Consider the following 19679-nt stretch of genomic DNA (forward strand, 5'->3'; position numbering starts at 1 on the left):
GCACAGCAGAGCCGTAGCCCCGTGAGCAATCTCCGTCGTGCTCTGAGCTGCTGTCTGCATGTTATTTTGGTAACGGCTCACCCCGACCCCACATGCACACCCCAGCACAGCACAACCACACACAGCACATGGCGGCAGGGAGGCAGCAGGAGACCCCCAGCAGGACAGGATGGATGGTGTCCACACACAGCGAGAATGAAACACTGCTTTATTGCCTGCTTGGGGTGGGTGAGACCCCGCAGGCATATCTTTACCCCCTGTGCTGCCCTGCTGTCCCTTCCAGGGCGAGGATGCTTTTGCTTCACTTGTGAATGTGACAAAGGTGACCCAGACATGCGTGGAGGGGAGAGGCTGAGTCCCTGTGTGCCTGGCAGCATGCTGGTGTTCACAGCACACCTACGCCAGCAGCACCCACCCCAGCTGAGCCTTTGGGCCTGAATCAGTTCAAGATGGGCTGAGGTTCAGCTGCTGCCCTCAGAGAGCTGCAAGCCACAGCTCAAACCTCATCCTAATGCACTCAAAGTGCATTGCATCAGAAGGGAGGGGGTGGGAAAGGAGAGGAGGTGGAGGGGAAGAAGCCTGCTCTCCTCCGTCACACTCCTCGTGATTATCCAGACGCGTTCCCTGGAGGGGTGCCTGCAGCCAGAAGCACCCAGAGTTCCACTCCCCCGCTCCAATAAAGTGCATCCTCACTGCACACATCCTGGACAGGGCAAAAATCGGCACGGATCTCCCTTGACCTCACGCTGCAATCCAAGAGCAGCAGAAGTGGGGCACTGAAGTAGCCCAACAGCCCCACAGACTGATGAGATGGAGATGGGGGACAGCCAGCAGCTCTGCCATTCCCTGGTGGCACAGCAGATGTGGGGCCTGCTCCCCGTGTCTCCCTGGCTGGAGGTGGCAGCAGTGTTCCCATCCTCTGCCCAGCACAGCACAGGGATAGTGAAGGTGGATCTGGGAGCAGAGGGGAATTTTGTCAGTAAGTCAGCCGAGATCCCCTGGGGAAACCCCAATGCTCAGCACTGGAAGAGCATCAGGGCACGTCCTGCTTCCAGAGCCTTTATGCACGAGCTCTTCACATCCATGCAGAGGAAACCCAGCCCCGCTGCAGCAGTACCTCCATCTCTGCCCTCCAGCCAGCCCCTGCAGTGCAGAGCAAACCAGGAAAAGTGAAGAAGAGTTCAGAGGACGTTGCAGCAACCTGTCCTTCTCTCTGCAGTCCAATCCCCTGCCGTGTCCATGCTCACCAGCAAGCAGTGGGCTCCGGTAGCACCCATGCAGCCCCATGACAGCAGTGCCAGCGTGCTGTCCCCACCAGCTCCACTCCTTTGAAAAGCCAACAAGGTGCTAAAATGCCCCTGAGGGGTGCAGAGCTTTGGAGGAACCACCAAAAGATGCTTTCTCCTGGTACTGGACATCAGGGCGGCTCAATGCAAACCAACTGCTGCCAGATCTCACCTGCCTTCCAGCTCTGGCACCACTGGGACCCACTTGTCCATGCTCTTACCCACCAGTCCTGCTGCAGTGGGTGGGTGCCCACAGCCTTCATCTCCTCCCTGCAGGCAGCACACGGCTGTTGCTGAGGGAGGGTCATTCCCATCCTGCGTGGTTGTGCTGGGGAAAGGGAACAAGAGGCCAGCAGAGCTCCACTGACAGCACAGTGCTCCACGCTGGGTTTGATGGGACGGTCGCTTCTCTTCGTATCGATCGCTTTTATCCTCTTGGCTCAGATCCCAAAGACTGAACGTGACACCCCCTGAGGTCTGAGAGCACTGTCCCACTCCCACAGACACTGCTGTGTCCCCAGGTAGCAGAGGCCAGCCCTGAGGATGGCACTGAGCAGCAGCACAGGAGAGCCCCGAGTCCTCTGCCCGCTGCTCCCATTCCTCTCCTTGCAGACTGAAAGCAGCGGGGTTTCAAAATTAAATTCAAAATTAAAAAGGAGGAAAAAGAAATAAAAAGAAGAAGAAGGAAAAAAAAAAAAAAGAAGTAAAGTGAGGATTGAAGCAGAAGGGAAAAGGGGAGGCAGCAATCTGTGGCTGCAGCACAGGAAATGCAGAAGCCTTGTGCGACTTGGTGGCTTGGGGCTCTTCTCTATGCGATGGCTCTGTGTGTGTCCCCACGGGGCTCGGACCCCTGGCGCCTCTCCTTCTGCCTGGAGCTCCCCACAGCCTCACTCTGCCTCCTTGGGACCATCCCTGCTATCCCCCATAGGCAGGCAGGTTGAGTGAAGGGATGCAGCTCCGTGGGGGTGAGGCAGAACCGGGGGACGCGTGGTGGGGCTGTACAAAACGTTTGCCATGAAGAGTGCGTGGAAAGGTTAAAACAGTTCCGAGATGTCTCAAAACCCTTCTCGACTGAGCCAGGCCTGGCTGGCACCTACCAACATGGTCCATGGCTGCCATGCAGCAGCTCAGGCCCGGGGGGCAGCTCTGGGGTCCCGTGGCCCCTTTATCTCTCCGACTTGACCTTGTACCTGAGCACCAGGTACGCCAGGAGCCGCAGGATGACGAAGAAGATGCCCAGGATGAGGAAGTCCAGGTAGAGCTTGGCCTCCTCCACGTCCAGTTCCTGCAGGATCTTGATGGGTTTTTGGAAAGGGCAGAAGTCCTCGAGGCACTCCAGGTCCTCGCGCTCCATGGCGTAGATGGTGAGGATGACGCCTTCAAAACCATACCTATGGCAAAGCAGAGTCACTGCGTGCCCCACACGGCCCCACTCCCACCCCACAGACAGAGTGCGCAGTCCCACCTGACGTAGGAGACATAGGAGCTCCACTGCAGGTAGGTGGGAATGGTCTTGAAGCTGACAAAGAAGCCCGAGAAGAGCAGGACGGGGATGGCGGTAACGGGTCCCACAAAGGTGGCTACCTATGGAGCAGAGGTCATTGGGTGCCACATCCCCCTTTGTGCCCCATGGCACTCCCCATATGTGGTTCTTTGGGACACCCACGTCCACACCACGGGCAAAGCCTGACCTGCAGGGAGGTGGAAGCAGCTCCAATGAGAAGCCCGAGGGATTGGGCCACCAAAGCAGTGGCGGTGGCCAGGGCAGAGAAGAGGAGGAAGCGCGTGGCCTCGGGCGGCTGGCCTGTCATCCAGTACACGATGCTGCAGTAGGCAATGGGGCAGATCACCTGGGGAGGGGGGAGCAGAGTTACACACTGGACCCGTGGCTGCTCTGGTCCCATAGACCCTCCCCAGGGGTGGAGAGTTCGAGGAATGCCATCCAATGCCATCCAGGGCATTGGAAATTGGCTGTGCCAAGGGGCCAACGCTCACCTGGAAGGGCACATCTGCCATGGTCTTGGCCAGGTAATAGGCTTTCAGGCTGTACCAATAGTTCAGGTGCTCTCGCAGGAATACAGACATCTCCTGGGGGACTGTGGGGAAGCAAGGAAGGAGTCAGCAGTGCCCCAGGCCAATGCACCCTGCAGCCTCCTGCCCACGGGTGGGAGCTTCACCAGGGACAGAAACTGAGAAGGGAACCTTCACATGGACAAGTCAGCTCAGCCAGGGGGGTTTTGCTCAGGCTTTTTAAGGAAGTGAAAGGGAGATCCGAAGCAGCTGAAAACGCAGCTGTGCAGACAGTTTCTCAGCAAAATAAGTAAATAGATAAATTCCAGTGCACTGCTTAGAGCCATTCGGTGAACAATGGCAATAACTGAACCAGACAGTAAACAAATGGCAACTGGGGGGGACTTACTGCATGTGATGGAAACACTTCCACCCTTCTCTTTGTATCCTTTCTTTCTCTATCCTACTGCCCCACTTTGGACCAACTCAGCTGCCTCCACCATACAGCACCCATTGGAGCCCTCCCACAGACACAACCCCCCCTGCACACCCAGGGGTGGGAGCAATGGGGCAAGGAGCTCCTTACAGGTGAGGATGGTGGGCATCAGTGCAGCAAACATGAGGAAGAGCATGGAGAAGAAGAGGAAGCCAGTGTTGTTGAAGACTTTGCCGGCGTCGTTGCCGATGTGCAGGTAGAGCAGCCCGATCAGCACCCCGATGCAGATGTGGGACATGAAGCGCAGGTGGGTCAGCACCTATGGGTGGGCAGAGGGGATCATGAGGCAGGACCACGTCCCTTGAGCATCCCGGAGAAGGGTGAGCCCCACTCAGCTCTGCTTGCCCCCAGCAAATGGCTCCCATCCCTTTAGCGTTGGCTCAGCCCTCACCGTGTCCCTCAGGATGCAGATAAAGGTTCTCTTGAAGAGGATGCAGAACTGGGTGGAGGTACTGGTGGCGAATGTGTGGCTCTCGATGTGGTCCACGTCCTGCAAAGGGATGTTTAAAGTCAAAGATGCAGGTGAGGGACAGGGATCACCTCCCATGTAGTGTCCCCTCTTGGGCTCTCACTGTCACACAGTGTGCCGGGCACGATGAGTCCGCCTTGTTGGGGCTGCTCTTCTTCTCTGCCATGGTGCACATGCCGTTCTGCACAGCACGGAACAGGACAGGGTTGAGGTCCCCATACTCTCCTGAGGCCACCTCAATAACTGCGGAGCACAAGAGCAGCACTGAGCCAGCCCTCACCATCACACAGCTCAGGTCACCCAGGTTCCCCAAGGTCGGGGGGGGGGAGCCCAGTGCAGCCCTCACCCCACAGTGCCACACACCCACAGCACAGCACCCAATGGGGGGACATGAGTTTGGACCTCGCCACGTGGGTATGGACCTCGCCACCCTCCTTCCCCAACACTGCTGAGCTGAGGAGGGGCCACTCACTGAAGTCAGCGGGGTTGTGGTATGTGGGGCAATGGAGCCCAAGGCCCTTCAGGTAAGGGATGAGGTTGGTCACAACGCCTTTGAAGATGCACTGGCCCTGGCTAAGGATGTAGAGCTGTAAGAGAAACCAGCGATAGGGCAGGTGCAGAGCAGCCAGGGTGCCACTGCTTGCTCCAGATCCCGTCGTCAGGGCTGTGAACCACACGAGCCCAGGCCAGCTGCCTGCACCAGCCCTTCCCACGGCCTCTCTGCATGGTCAGAATGACCTGCCCCCCAGAGAGCCCTGTGCTCCAGCCCAAACCTTGTCAAACATCTCGAAGAGCTTGGCGCTGGGCTGGTGGATGGTGCAGATGATGGTGCGGCCGCCCTGAGCCAGGGAACGCATCAGGGAGACGACCTGGAAGCAGGAGGCACTGTCCAGACCACTGCAGGATGGGGCAGAGGAGAAAGAGATGGCAAAGAGAGAAGGAGAGAGTTGAGAAAAGGAGAAGAAAATCTCCAAGACACCTCCACCACCACGTGGGCACCTTCGTGACGGAGGAGAGCATCCCTTTGCAGCCCCAGCCCTGTTGTCCTCCAGTCCCCTCGGTGTCCCACAGCCCCTCTTGGATCCAAAGGGCTCTGGTCCCCCTGGTGTCCCCCAGTGGTGGGGAGCTCCTGCAGTCTCACCTGGTGGGCTCATCGAAGAACATGACTGGAGGATTGTTCACCAGCTCCAAGGCGATGGCCAGGCGCTTGCGCTGCCCACCCGACAGCGAGATGGTGCGGGTGTAGGAGCACTCCAGCAGCCCCAGGGCTGTCAGGATCTCATTGACCTGAGGGATGGAGCCTCGTTCACCATGAGCTCCCATGGACCCTCACCTTTTCCCCCCCATCACCTGCTGCCACGTCCCCATCACTGAGGGTCCATAGTTCCTTCCCTTCTCCACTGTTTCCACCTAAGAACAAGACAAGGGGCCCTGAACTCACATTCCTCTTCACTTACCAGCTCTTTCTTCACCTCCTGCTTCTCGCTCAGCTTCAGGTTAGCAGAGACCTGCAGGGAGAAGATGAACAGGGAGATCAAAGCATCATAAAGTGGCTTGGGTCGAAAGGGACTTCAAGGATCATCAAGCTCCAACCTCCCTGCTGCATGCAGGGCCACCAACCTTCATATCTATCTAGACCAGGCTGCCCAGGGCCCCATCCAACCTGGGCTTGAACACCTCCAATAGGAACATCGTATTAGATACCATACTCATCCCCAGCTTTGTGATACAAGAGCAAGGGCAGGACTTCATCCCCACATCCCACAGCTCTTGGGAAGCTCCCGCTTGAGGATGCAGCCGCCCCAGGAAACCCTGCAGCCCCGCTCACCATCATGGCCTCCAGCACGGTGAGGTGTGGCAGCAGCATGTCATCCTGCATGATGTAACAGGACATCTTGCGAAAGGTGCGCAGGTCCCTCGGCCGCCCGTTCACCAGGATCTGACCCTTCATACCCGTCTCCCTACAGGACAGAGAGGATAGAACACAGCCCCCAGCCCCGCTCCCCCAACTCCTCCTCCAGCCCCACCTGTAGCCAGCCAGGATGTTCATCAGCGTGGATTTGCCAGCACCCGATGGCCCCATGATGCCAATGAGCTCTCGCTGGCAGAACTTCCCTGACAGGCATTTGAGGAGGGTCTTGTAGCCTGGAGGGAGAGAGCAGAATGGTGGGATTGCAATGGGACCCCGGCACCTGGGGGGCTGTGGGACCACCATGTGCTGTGCCAAGGGACCACCTCTGCCAGCATCATCATGGCCGTCACCCCCCAGTACAACCTTTGTCCCTGCTTCCCCATTAGCTCACCCATTTCCAATGCAGACAAGATCAGAAAACCCCTAGGACACAGCATAAGGAAGGCCACCAGGCTGTGGCACTGCCCTGGTCCCCAGACAGCAAGGAGCAGGGTGCCATGGGGCAGAAGATGCCTGGCTGCTGCCTTCATTGGTATTCATGCCGTGACACTCGGCAGCAGCCACTGCTAATCAGACCTGGAATTATCTCTGCTTTAAAGGCAGCTGATTAGCATTTTCTGGCAGCAGGAACGCAATGTGTCGGGAGCATGGAACAGGCACAGCCTCAGGCTGTCAGAAACTGCCCCGAAACACAGCCCTGCCTGGGGAGCTGTGGTTTGCAGGGTACCACAGATCTGAGCATCTCCCTGCTAGAAATATATCCTCTTGCCCCACAGCATCAGCTGGCATCGGGTGAGGACAACGCATCCATCCATACCCACAAACTGGGGCGAGCCTAAGGATCAGGGCAGCGAAAGAAGCAGGAGGAGATAGGAGGGGATACGAGGGGAAGGGGTCCAGCACCCTGATCTTCCTGTGCCCCAGCAGCACCCATTGGGATCAGGCACCCCCAGGAGAAGGGCCCTGGGGGTTGGGAGTTGCGAGCAGGATGCTGTGTGACGGCAGCAGGGTGAGCGCGGCGCACAGCCCGGCAGCGCATGCTGCTCACGTCGGTGCCACTGCAGCTTGCGCAGCGGTTACTCGCGTTCATTGACTGCCAGTAACCTCCTGCTTCAGCAACGCGCGGCAGCACGGCCGGATCCTGCACAAAGGCACCTGGAGCTCCACACCAGCTCCTGTGTGCCGTCCAGGGGAGAAAAGAGTTCCCGCTGTGCAACCCCACAGTCCCAGCTCCAGCTGCCCCAAGTCTGTCCCCACCACAGTGCATGCAAACACTCCTTAGTGCCAGCCTCCATCTTTTGCTTCCCAGCATCTAAGGAGGCAGAGCTCAACCTGGGGGCTTTGGGCTGGTCCTGCTGTCCGTTGGTGCCACAGCTTCCCCAGCTGCAGAGCTTAGCTGGGAGCAGCAGGGACCCCACACCCTCAACCAGCTCACCCCAGGACCCTGCTCATTCCCCCCCCTCCTCACAGGGCCAACCTGATTGGCATCCCATTAACTAACAGGGCTAATTAAAGCTGATTACCATCCATCAGCTACCATCTGCCTCCCCTCCCTAAGCTGTTGGCCGCAGTTGCACACAGGGAGCTGCTAAAGAGGAAACCCCCTGCAAGCCCAGCACCCCCCTGCACACCAGGGCACCCCTTGGGGCCTCCTACTGCCAGCACAGCAGCACTAAGAAAACCCATCCATCTTGTCAGCCCCAAGCCAAGCAACAGCCCTGCCTGCCCCATACGACCTCTGGGATGGGATCTGCTTTTGGGGATCACAGGGCTGGGTGGCCACAGGGGACAGCAGGGTGAGCAGCTCTGGAATTTCCCACTACTGTGCACTCAGACAAAATCCTGCAGAGCTGAGAGATGGCTGCCTGCATCAGCAAAGAGGGATGGACCCAGGGCAGGGGGTGTGGGAGAGATGAGAGAAGACTGGAGGGGAGATGTGGCAGCCTCAGGGGTCCCCAGTCCTACAGGCATCTCCTACCTCTCTTCCTCCACCAGGAGCCCTCGCGCACAGAGTAGGACAGGTCAATGAACTCAATGTTGACAGCAGAGCGTTTCGGGAGGTGGGAAAACCTCTGGGCCTCTGTGATGTGGTTCTCCACCTTCTTCAAGTGGGTGGTGAGGAGCGGGGCGTCCGGGGGGCCGGCGTGGCAAACTGTGTCCTCCAGAGCAATGGAGACGCACGCAGGATCCATGCCTTTCTCTGCCATTGTGCTGCTCTGGAAGGAATATACAGGGATGGATCCACTCAATCTTTGGCACGACGGCTCTGCAGAGCTGGGGGAACGCTGAGCCAGGCGGGGTGGGAAACACGCTGCACCCCAAAGCCTCTGCAGCATCCCAGATGAGGTTGGGGCTAGTGGTCCCTCATTGTGCTGAGGACAGGAGGCTGAGCCGTGCCCTGCTGAGCTCAGCACCCCTCCTCCCCTGCAGGGCCGGGGTCCTAATGCCGTGCTAACCTACATTTTGCTGAGCCGCAGGCTGCAGGCAGCTCCTCGCCGCAGCTGCAATGCACACACACAATCCCCTGGAAGGGGAGGATGGCCTCGCGAGGAGCTGCGCCGAGATCTTCCCAGCCCTCTCCCCGATGCAGACAGATCTCTTTCAGGGCTGGAAAACAGCCAGCCTCGGCCCTGGGGGGAGAAAAGGGGCGAGCGAGGGCTGCGTGATCCCATCACCCCCATTCCCTCCGAACGCTTTAGGTTCCCCCTTCCTACAGACACAGGGCACAGGGCCAGCAGGACGGGGGGCTGCGGGAGCCACAGACCGCCCTCGGGCTCACCTTGACTCCTTGAGCCGCTCCCCATCCCCTCCCACCCCACCCCACCGGCGAGGGCATCTCCTCCGGAGCCGCTCCTCCTCCATCCCCTCTCCCTCCATCCGCCGGACCCCAACCCCTCGGACCCTCCCCACGCTCACCTGTACGAGATCGGGCTCCGCTCCCCGCCGCCTCCGCCGCTCCGCGCACTGCCGCAGCGCCGCCGCCGCTCCCTCCACCCCCCTGCGGACAAAGGGGCGATGCCCGCGGCGGGGCCGAGCGCCCGCAGCCCCCGGTGCGCACCGATGGACCGCAGGGGAGGAGAACGGGCGGCGGCCGCTGCTCAGTGCCGCTCCCCGGGCTTAGCGCTGCCCCCGCGGGTCCCCAGCCGGGATGCGCTCCCCATCCCTCTGTAGGGCTGGGCTGGGCAGGGCCGGGCGGCGAGGTGGGAGGACCGGTTCCGCGCAGTTATCCGCTCCCGTATTGGTGCCCCGGACCCGTCCGTGCCCCCCACCGCCGGCGCTGTCTCGGCTGCCGCCGTGTGTCGGGACGGTGGGAATTGGCTGCCCGGGCGGCGCTGCCAGGCGGCGAAAAACCCTCTTAAAGGAACCGGCTTTATTTCCTTTCCCCGCTCTGCTCTGCGTGTCATGCAGAAGGCCCCGAGCATCTCCCGGCTGCCAAGCTTGGGATTTGGCAGCCCCCGTTCTTCCGTCCCCACCGCTGCACCTCTGACACAGCAGAGAGCCCACGGCCCCTCACCCCACAGCCCACTCCCAGGGCTCACCTAGCCCTGCACTGAGCTACCTTTGCATTGCATTGCATTGCATTGCACCCAACAGCCTCCACCACAGGGCACAAGCAGGATGCAACAATGGCAGAGCGCTGCTCAGAAAGGTCACAGCAAGCATCAAGGGCCAGAGGGCACAGCTGCCCACCCCAGGGTCCTGGTGGAATGGTGCCAACCCCACAGCTTGCCCCCAGCACACACTCCCCTGCACGCTGTCACTGTGCTACACCTGGCTCCCTCCTCGCTGTCGCTCACACCTCTCACCCACCACAGCACTTAAACATGAAAGCCATATGGAAATGAGTGACACTAACAACAGTATTAATTAAAATACCCATCTGGTGAGCTAAGGAAATCTTTCCTCTCTCACAGCCGGATCGGGGGGGCTGGGACAGAGCTGGGGGCAGAGATCCAGCCCTTTAGGAATGGGATTCAGACAGAGGGTGCAACATCAGAGTCAGCCCCACAGCGAGGCCTGCAGTCAGTTCCTCGTGGAGCAGGAGAGGTGCTGGGCTCATCCCAAAGCCATTTCAGCATGCTGCCTCCTGACCCAGGGCGCTTACAGCTGGAGCTGAGAGAGCAGCTGCCCTCTCTGTGTGGGGCTGTGGGGACGGAGCAGGCAGCAGAACCTCCATGCATAACTGCAAATCTGTGTCATTGCCTGTAAACAATTTTTTTAGTTACCCACAGTGGTGGTGGTGCTGGGCCCGTTTCCCCTGCTGATCCCATTACACATGCTCCTGCCCCTCTTCCTCCCCAGGGAATAACAATTTTGGTTCTTCCATTGCTGCTTCAGAGGGATCCAGGGTGTCCCTGCGGAGCAGGTGGCACCCAGAGACCATCATGACAGTGGGACACGAGGGCACATGGGACAGAATGAAGGGCTCAGGGCTGGGATCCCAGGGAACCCAGGACCAAGGAGGGGTCTTGTGTCCTTACCTGTTCTGGCTGCAAGGCATCAGCTACCCAGAGATGTCCCTGGGGAGGATTGGGGGGGGTGTCAGAGCAAATCACACACTGCAGGAAGGAGCAGCCCCAGCCTGCAGGCACCATGCACAGCAGCCCCCACACCCTGCCTGCACAGATGGAGCAGCAGGACAGCCCTGCTGACTGCACACAGGGGCAGGAAATAACTAGCAGAGAGAAATGGCAGCCTGCAGGACAGGCAAAGTGCTGCCTGCCTGCTAGAAGAGGATGTGAGCCTTCTCTAGGGAGCAGCCAGCAGGAGACGCGGAGGTCTCCAAGTCCTCAATGCAGCTGCCCTGCTCCTGCTGCCCACAGCATTCCCTGCATGCCATGTGATGGGGCCACGCAGAAAGGCAGCAAGTCCCAAAACTCTTCTCCCAGATGACAGCTTCAGGATGGATAGAAATTATGGAAAGGAAGAGCCCAGCACCGGAGATGCGTGGCCAGCAGACCTCAGTGCAGAAGGCTCAGCTCTGCCAGGAGAATCTGTAAGGAGAGCAGAGATGCTGAGCTGCTCAGCAGCCCCCAGCTTGCAGCCACCCCTTCCCTAAGGGCAGCATCAACCCCTCACCGGAGGTGGGCGCTGCTACTGGGTCTCCCCGCAGGGCACGTGGCAGTCGCACTCGCAGACGTCGCAGCGCAGGAACCAGCGCACCCAGCCCGAGCGTTTGGTGCTGCAGGAGGAGATCTTGATGCAGCCGTGGCGCAGGGAGGCTCCCAGGTGGTTCTGGGTGCTGCAGGATGACGAGCAGCTCCCGCTGATGTCCCGCTCGCTGATCTCGATCCGGCCTCGCAGGCAGATCCCTGCAGGAGCAGGTCTGGAGCACGTCCCCAGTGTAGCCACCAGCCCCTTTTTCCCCACGGTGGGCTGCTGGGACAGCAACAGCCATCCCACCCCACTGTACTCACGGAGGCAGGTGGGCTTGGGCGTCCAGTGGCCGTCAGACTGGCAGGCGCTGGCCGGGTCCCCCAGCAGCATGAAGCCGGGCCGGCAGCTGTAGCGCACCACAGAGCCCACCCACCAGTCATTGCCATGCACCACTGAGTTGAAGTCTGCCTCGGGCCTCCCGCAGTTCACTGGGGATGGGGAGGTTCCCGTGGGCAGGCAGCTCGATGGGACACGCGTGGAGGGGAATGGGAACCAAACCTGCCCCGTGCACTCCCAGAGCCCCTGAGTGGCCGTACCTCGGCAGAAGGATTTGTAGCCCAGCCAGCAGCAGCTGCCGTTCCCACACTGGCTCCTCTTCAGCTCCTTATGCTTCCCCTTGCAGCCCCCCATGCAGATGGGTGCAGTGCCGGACCAGTAGGTATCCAGGTCTCCTGGTGCCATGGGAGCAAGGCTTGGGGCTGAGGACCACTCGTTCCAACAGCTCCTCAGCCCTGAGCCCTGCTGTGGGTGGTGCCCAAAGGCTCAGCCACAAGCCCTGCTGCAGCGAGGAGCACATCCACATCCCCCAGCTCCGGCTTCTCCAGCACCAAGCTCCGGCACGGGGCCTTACTCCTTGCTGTGTCAGCAGCCCTAGGGCACCCCATAAGCAACCCTTCTCCCAAACACCCTGTTACCTTCTGGGTGCTCAGAGGAGACCAGCGTGGCCAGCATGGTGAGGAAGAGGAGACCCAGCCCCATAGTGCAAGCACTGCTCTCCTCCCCTCACCCCCAAACACTGCCAAGGAGAAAGTGAACTTGGTTTCCATACACAGCACAACATGCTGTAGGGCCCAGGAGAGGGAGGAGACTCCTCTTGATGCCAATCCTCTCCCCATGAGATAATCCCTGGCAGATTACCCTCTCTGGACCCAGTGTTTAAAGGGACAACTCTTCTCAGCCACCACTCCACTCCCAACACCAAACACTTGGGTAGCACAGGAATGCTGCAGCTTCAGAGCAGCGGCTTTGGCAGCAGAGCTCGTGTGTTGGAAAGGGAGCCAAGATGGAAGTGCTGCGAATGCAAACTTGGCACGAGTTCCTTCTCTCCAAGGTATCTGCAGCCCAGCTCAGCCAAGCAACAGTGAGCAGGCGCCGAGCAGGGAAGGCTGGGCAAGGCCAGGGCACACTGCATGCTGGTAGCCCAGGGATGCTCTCATAAAAGAAAGCAGCATCTTCTGACAGTGCATGCCATCAGAGCTGCTGGAGCAACAGCTGCTTCCTGCCCTGCCTCAGTCTAAGCACAAGTGGCCTGGCTCCATATGCATTTCACCGATCCAAGGAAGGCATCTTGCTTACAAACCTGTGTGTAGCCCCAGGCTTTCCTATTCAGTCTGGGGCAGGGAGCTCTCCCCACTTCAACTCTGCTCCTCATCTCAACCAGGGCACAGGCCCGAGGGGCTGCTCTCATCACTCCTGGCCAAGGGCACTAACACGGATCACACCCACAGTGCTTGTAATTAGAAAGTGAGCAGATGGCCAAGGCTTCAGCATAAAGTGATTTTCTCCATTAACCTGGAATTCCAGCAGCTTTTGCCAAACTGCTCGAGGATGAGAGGGGAAAAGTCAACCATTTTGCCTTCCTGCCTCCATCAGGGCACATCACCTCCACACGCAGCTTCGTGAGGATCCAAGGGTCACTCCAGCTTTGCACTGTCCATATCATGTACAAAAGAGGAAGCTGGCTCAGCTCATTAGATCAGGCTACTCTTTAGATTCAGAAGAAATAAACAAACAAACAAACCACAATCACTGCAGGCAGCTGACACTGATGGCCAGAAGGAGGCAGCAAAAAATCAAATCCATGCCAGCACAGCAACCAGCCTAAGCAAAACCTGGCCTTCCAGTGACACCGCTGGGGACATGGAACTGCACGCCCCAAGCAGGAAGCAGCTGCACCAAGCAGCAGCACACAGCATGTGCCAATAGATCCTGGCAGCTCTGCAGTGCTCGCCCCATGTTGCAGGCCCTCGGCAACTTGGCCTCACCATGGCACCACAGCATCCCTCAGCTGGCAGGAACGTGGCTGAAACAGACACCAGATGCTGGCTGGCCTGGCAGTCTGACCTTTATTTCGCTCTCCAAAGTACACTCTGCCCAACCAGGAGCCCAAACCCCAGCGTGGGGAGCAAACTCAAGGAAAAACAAAAGCAGAAAGGCCCTAAGCCCCCCACGCTGCAAGGTCCAGTGCCTTCCTGCAGTCCTCTCCTCCCTTTGAGATCAATGCAGTGAAATGGCAGTGCAAACGCCTCTGACAGCACTGGCTGATCATCAGGGAAGATGATGTTCAGGAAAGCACTGAAGGCAGAAGAGGAACATGCCATCCCACGGAGAACAAGTTATGGGGGAGGCAGAGGAGAAAGCTAGCCATCTGCATGCAGAAGACACACTGGACCCTTCCCCTCTACACATCTCCCAGCCTCTCCCTGCACCACGTCCCACAGAAGCCCACGGTTTTCAGGTTAGCACATCACACAATATGGATACCCAGCTCTTCAGCTGTCTTCTGCAGACGGTCCATGACATTCTCCTCCAGCTCCATAGCCAGCCCGCTGGCTGCTGCTGCCCGCTCCTCTGACAGCGTGCTGGCCATGATGTAATACACAGTCTCACTCTCCCCGTGCTCGTTGGTCCGGTTCACCACACGGATGATGGGGCTGGCCGGGGTGCTGGGCTCCTGCTCTGAGGGCTGCACTGCTCCTGAGAAGGTACTGGGCTGTGCTTGCTCAGAGCTGGCTGCAGGATGCAGCAGGGCCGCGTGTGGCTCGGACACGTTGCTCTCCACAGAGGGAACCTCTGTTGGAGCCTCCAGAATGATGCCCTGCAGGTTGCCCTCACCTTCAGACAGCACCACACCGTCAGTGGAGCCATCCAGAGCCTCCTCCTGTTTCTCTCCATCCTTCAATAGCTGCTCCGTCAGCTCCATGCTCTCATAGCGCACCAGCTGCAGCCTCATGTAGCCATCCTCGTGTTCCTTGTACCTAAACACAGGCCCAAAGAAAAGGGCAACAACCTGAAGCAGCAGCCAAGGAAAAGGCACTGTATTCTGGGCTCCAAAGCCCAGCACTACAAACCCAACACCAGACATGTAAAGTAAAACCCTAAAAAGCACACCCATCGAGCAGCTTCTGAGAATGCAGCCAAGCCTTTAACACCTTTCAACTCCATCTCCTTTCCCCATTCTGTTTCACTAGGAGCATTTGGAGATTCACCCTCTCCCCCTCCCTGCTTTTAGGTTCTGGAAACTCTTTGGGTATTTCCTAGAGATGATGCAGAAAAACATCTGTCAGGAGACTGATCTGCAGCAGCTCTTTCTAAGCAGTACACCTGGACCCAGCCCCTGCCAAACTCTGAGGTGTATCACGAGATGCAGCTGCGAAGGCACCGCTGCCTGATCTCTGACCCACTGCTGGAGCTGTTGTGCAGCACTGCTCCGTGGCTGAGTCAGATCCCAACAAATGGTTGTTTCCAAGTGCTTCCCAGCCACTGGGAGATGAGCCTTGAGCACACTGCAGGCAAACACCAGGGCCCAAGCACTGCCATGTTTCTACTGGCTCCAGCAAGAAGCAGGATGTGGTTCCAGCTGCTACAACAGAGGGTGTGAGGAGCTAAGGATGAGCAGTACCTGAAGCGAGGATGCCCCGAGGGCCATTTGAACTGGTGCTTCTTCCTGAGGTGGACAGTAAGGTTGTTTCCACGTGTGAAGCTCTTGTCACAGACATGGCACTTATAGCGGGGCTCTGAGTCACCCTGAAAGGCAGAGAGGGATATGAACACCTATTGCAGACTGATCAGAAGGGCTGGCACCATGTAACAGAGGAAAGAACTGGGTTCTCCAAGACTAACACAAGCTGTCATTGCAGCAAGAAGAAAGGAATACAATCCGAGCTCACATTCCTACAGCCTTGGCCAGCCTGGGGCTCTACGTGCAACTTCATTTTTCTTCCTCATGCTTCTGCAGACCATGCTGCATTTAGAGCTTCTCAGCCTCGCCAGAAGAGATTACACACAGTCACCCTCTGCTGCCTTCCTACCTCGTGGACTTTCCGGTAGTGCAGTTTGATGGAGCAGAGGGAACGTGCAGTGAAGCTGCAAGCCTCAAACTCGCAGCGGTAGGCTGGCTCTTTGCTGTGTGTATCCAGATGTTTCCTCAAGTCAATGAGATTCTTGCACCTAAGAGGAAAGAGGTGAACAAAGCCGAATGCTGTGCACCACACACGTGCTTCTCTGCCAACAGCAAGGGAAATCAGAAAGCCCCATTCCTCACCTGTAGTCACAGTAGTCACATTTGAATGGCCGCTCCTCACTGTGCCGAAAACGGATGTGATTGCGCAGGGAGGAGGGCAGTGGGCAGGTCATGTCACACAGAGGGCACTTATAATGGTTCACTGTGGGAAACAGTTGGGAGAAAACATCACCACAGAGCGGGGGGAACGCAGACTTGAGAGCTTCAGCTGGGACAGTGGGCCTTTACTCACCGTGGTTCCTCATGTGGTCACGAAGCAGCCTCTCTGTAGCAAACCTCTTGGAACAGTGAGAACACTGAAACCTCTGCTCTGCAGTAATGGCACCAGGAAGAGAGGGGAGGGAGAAGTGAGAAAGGGACCAAAGCAGAGAGCAGAACACACAGAGCAACAAATGAGAAAAAAAGGATGCAGTTACAGTGGAGCTAGGAACCCTCCCCTCCAGTCAGGGGTAGAAGACACTAACTACAAAGCCAAAAGACACAAACAAGCAGAAAAAAAAACCCAGCAGCACTTGCAAGGACTGCTCTGCCTTCTGTCTGCGCACCCTCTTTTTGCTGCCAGCCTAGAATCTAGGGAGCAACAACCATGCACACCCCCTGCCCCCAGGAGCTTACGGTCCAGCGCGGTCTGACGGCGGATGTGGTCAAAGAACTTGGTGTTGTTGGCAAACATCCCACCACAGGTAGGGCAGGCCACCACCTTCTCCTGTGTGTGGCTGCGCAGGTGCTCCCGCAGCTTGCAGCGCCCTTTGAAGGTGCAGTCACAGTCTGAACAGGAAGAACAGGACGCCATTAAGATCCTCTGCTCAAGGGCTCGATAGGCCGAGCATCTACAGCCTGACTGTGTGGTAGGCTGCCCACACAGACCCATGCAACATTTGTTGCAGATGCCCTGTGTTGCACCCGATACCTTTCCAGCCACAGAGGACCACGTGGTTCTCCTTCCCAGCAGCCTTGTATTCCGAACAGAAGCTGTGATCCTCCACGTGCCGATAGAACCACTCGGGATTATCAAATGATCTCTGTTGGGGAGGAGGAACAGACAGAACAGAGCCAAGAGATCAGCATGCGCCAGAGCACAGCAGGCAGAGCAAAAGCGACTCCCCTTCCCTCAGCTCCCACCTTACAGACAACACTCAGGAAAGCAGAACTAGGGCTCTGTTCTCACCTCACAGTATTCCCATAGGCACTGAAAGTTCTCCTGGATTTCAGGGACGATGTTGCGGCTCTGGAAGTCCAGCTGGCAGTGGCTCACCTCTGACTGGCCCTGCAGGGCCTGCAGTCCCCACTGCTTTAGCTTGGTGTGGTAGCAGTGGAAGTAGACGTGGCGGATGAGGTCGGCAGGGCTCTCCGGGGAACAGAAACCACATTCCTGCCACAGACACGTGTATTCCTCTGCAACACACACAGGAGACGAACAGATCCGTGAGGATCTGAGGCAAACACCGAAGATAAACCTACAAAGGCCTCCACGGGACCTGAGCCCCGCAGCAGGCAGAGCCGCTCTCCCCAGGGTAATCCCAGCCCCTCGCGGCAGACGTTCCTTACCGAGCGGATCCAGCTCGTCCCGCTGCTCGCCGGGCAGGTGCAGCCGCAGGTGCTGGGCCACATGCCCGCAGAACTCCTCCATGGCGGAGGCCACATAGCTGCACGCCTCCCACTCGCACTGCAGCACCAGGGCTTCCTTACCGCCGGCCTTCGCGGGCGGCATGGCCGGAGCCGCCGAGGTCTCTCCTCACCCTTCCGCTCGCGTTCGCACAGAGGCTGCCGGTGCCCGAGCACCGCAGCGAGGCCGCGGGCACAGCCGGGACAGACCGGAAGCGCCTCACTGGGGGACACCGGAAGTCAAAGGACAGCAGCCCGCTCAGCCAATAGCAGCCGTCTCCTCCGAGCCGCCGACCAATCAACACGCAGGAGAACCAAGCGCGTCCGCCTGCGCAGAGGAGGAGTACAAAGGTTCCGGGCACATTTCTGCCCCCCGGGAGCCACAGCGGGATCGAGGGTGCCGTCCTTTCGGACAGCGGTGGGACCGGCGTGCGTTGGGGCTTGGCAACCTCCTGTCCTTGCAGACAGGCTCCATACACAGGCTTGACACAGGCTCCAGCTACTACAGTAGCAGAATGTGAGCTGTTGTACACAACTCCTCCCGTCTGCAATCAGAACACGCACACCTGGGCTGGACACCAAACACAGCCCCAGCCATCCACCAGTACTGTGGTTCCCGCTGTGAGACAATGCAATATCCTCTCTGTAAGGACAAGATGGACTGAAACGGCGGTTGGAAACAAACAAACACCCATGGAGTGTTGCATCTGCTGCACCGAGCTTTTGTAGATAGGATAGGAGAGCAGAACAGAGATAGGATTCCCAGGAAAGTTTGCTTTGGCACAGGGAGATAACATGCTAAAAGTAAATGGCTATAAAAGCTGCCATAAAACATGCCTTATCAACACATAAGTGCTTCCCTAATTCCTACTGTATACATGGTACATGTCCTAACTCACTGAATTACATAGAACAGTTGGATCTGATGCTTTGTCAAATGAAAACGGAACTCCAGGGTTGAGTCTCACTTAACAGAAGGCAAGCTGAGTTTTTGTTTTATCTCTGTTCAATTCTTTTCTATAGGATCTGCTGTCGTTTTCCATGCGGGACAGAAAACACCTGGACTGGCCAGACTGTGCAAAGCTAATAGCCGAGACAGTGCAGGGATTTAATTTCTGTCTCCTATCCAAACCAAAGTACATAAATATCTGGCACAAGAGACCAAACTGGATGGACAGCCTGCCAGGAGGCAGGTGGCAAGCTAAGCCTGCTGCTGATCAACCAGAGACAGCTCCCTGCTATTGGGACCTCACATCTGCCTGCACCTCACCAAGCTGCCTGGAGCTTACTGCCCTTCTGGCACCTCTCAGCCAGATCTGAGGCACTGCAGATAGCACGGTGGCCAGGGACATTCCCTCCCAACAGACAGATCCTTCCCAGTGCAAGAGGTGATACCCATTTCTGTCTGTGTCCTGGCTTGTGCACAGATGCTGACTGGTCAGTATGCAGACCACACTCACCTCTATTCTGACTATTTTGATCACAAGCTTTTTGGGAGCAGTGTCTCCTGCAAAGTGTTTGCTTTGTGCCCAGACTTGATTGAAAATCTCCCTCTGGTCAGCATCCAAACGCCAAATGCAATGAGCAGTTGCCCCAAAACTGCAATCTCTGCACCCAGCAGAAAACATTTGGGGTAACCACAAGCCAGCACTGAGATTCTGCATTACTGCTCATCCCTTCCTAGCTCTCCATGTATCTGTGCTCCTGGGGATACAGTGCCATATGAATTTCAGTGGTAAACGGAACCAAACAGCACATCCTGAAAATCAGTCAGGCAAAATGGTAAATCCCACTTTTAGACATCAAACGTGTCAGCTGTGGAATGGCTGTTTGTGTTCTCCCTGGAGAACACAGCTGGGTGTTATCCAGGGGATTATCTTCAAAGTTCAGTTTTTCTCTGGAAGACCTCAACAAAAGCCCATCTGCACATTCCTCCCTGGTCCCGCAGGTGCAAGCTGCATGGCACAGCCCATCAGCCAGGATAAAGGAGACAAAAAAAAAAGCCCATAAGGGACTCAGAGCCATCTTTCATCTCCACAAAGCTTGCACCGGCCTGTTGCATATAACAGCAGCTACTTGCACTCACAGCTCCAGCTGTAAGGAACATGTACCTGCTCATCGAGCTTGCTGTATGGCACAGGCCCAACCCCACAGGGCAGAGGGCCTCAGTAAAAAGCTTGCTGCCCAGAGCATCCCACAGCCTTCAGGTGAGGCTGCTGGAA

General features: G+C 57.7%; 3 protein-coding genes across 8 annotated transcripts; all 3 read right to left on the reverse strand.

Moving 5' to 3' along the window:
• Positions 1-27: 27 nt before the first annotated feature.
• ABCG4 (ATP binding cassette subfamily G member 4) lies at positions 28-8797 on the reverse strand. 3 transcript variants are annotated; one of them, XM_042882456.1, is made up of 15 exons: positions 8634-8797; positions 8152-8389; positions 6289-6406; positions 6090-6222; positions 5719-5769; positions 5403-5548; positions 5035-5158; positions 4734-4848; positions 4365-4504; positions 4184-4282; positions 3883-4051; positions 3282-3382; positions 2978-3136; positions 2752-2870; positions 28-2677 (listed from the first exon to the last, which is right to left on the reverse strand). In XM_042882456.1, exons 2-15 carry the CDS (start codon positions 8378-8380, stop codon positions 2452-2454), a joined length of 1929 nt encoding a protein of 642 aa, XP_042738390.1. In that variant the 5' UTR covers positions 8381-8389; positions 8634-8797; the 3' UTR covers positions 28-2451. The 3 variants fall into 3 exon arrangements, with proteins under 3 accessions (XP_042738390.1, XP_042738391.1, XP_042738389.1); XM_042882457.1 differs by having other exon boundaries at positions 8630-8797; XM_042882455.1 differs by lacking the exon at positions 8634-8797 and having other exon boundaries at positions 8152-8509.
• Positions 8798-9955: 1158 nt separating this feature from the next.
• On the reverse strand, positions 9956-13580 carry LOC122186153 (complement receptor type 1-like). Of its 4 annotated transcripts, XM_042882576.1 has the most exons (5): positions 12245-13580; positions 11867-12001; positions 11591-11758; positions 11253-11485; positions 9956-11167 (listed from the first exon to the last, which is right to left on the reverse strand). In XM_042882576.1, exons 1-4 carry the CDS (start codon positions 12306-12308, stop codon positions 11268-11270), a joined length of 585 nt encoding a protein of 194 aa, XP_042738510.1. In that variant the 5' UTR covers positions 12309-13580; the 3' UTR covers positions 9956-11167; positions 11253-11267. The 4 variants fall into 4 exon arrangements, with proteins under 4 accessions (XP_042738510.1, XP_042738509.1, XP_042738506.1 ...); XM_042882575.1 differs by having other exon boundaries at positions 11253-11758; positions 12910-13580; XM_042882572.1 differs by having other exon boundaries at positions 11253-11758.
• A 76-nt stretch (positions 13581-13656) lies between these two features.
• On the reverse strand, positions 13657-17784 carry LOC122186152 (histone H4 transcription factor). The gene is made up of 9 exons (XM_042882571.1): positions 17401-17784; positions 17021-17247; positions 16763-16874; positions 16468-16620; positions 16085-16162; positions 15874-15994; positions 15641-15779; positions 15232-15356; positions 13657-14587 (listed from the first exon to the last, which is right to left on the reverse strand). The coding sequence occupies exons 1-9, from the start codon at positions 17561-17563 to the stop codon at positions 14077-14079; spliced, it is 1629 nt and encodes a 542-aa protein (XP_042738505.1). The 5' UTR covers positions 17564-17784; the 3' UTR covers positions 13657-14076.
• Positions 17785-19679: the final 1895 nt, after the last annotated feature.

The sequence above is a fragment of the Lagopus leucura genome, unplaced genomic scaffold (genome assembly GCF_019238085.1).
Source record: "Lagopus leucura isolate 7727_CA_CO unplaced genomic scaffold, USGS_WTPT01 Super-Scaffold_100034, whole genome shotgun sequence".
NCBI lineage: Eukaryota > Metazoa > Chordata > Aves > Galliformes > Phasianidae > Lagopus > Lagopus leucura.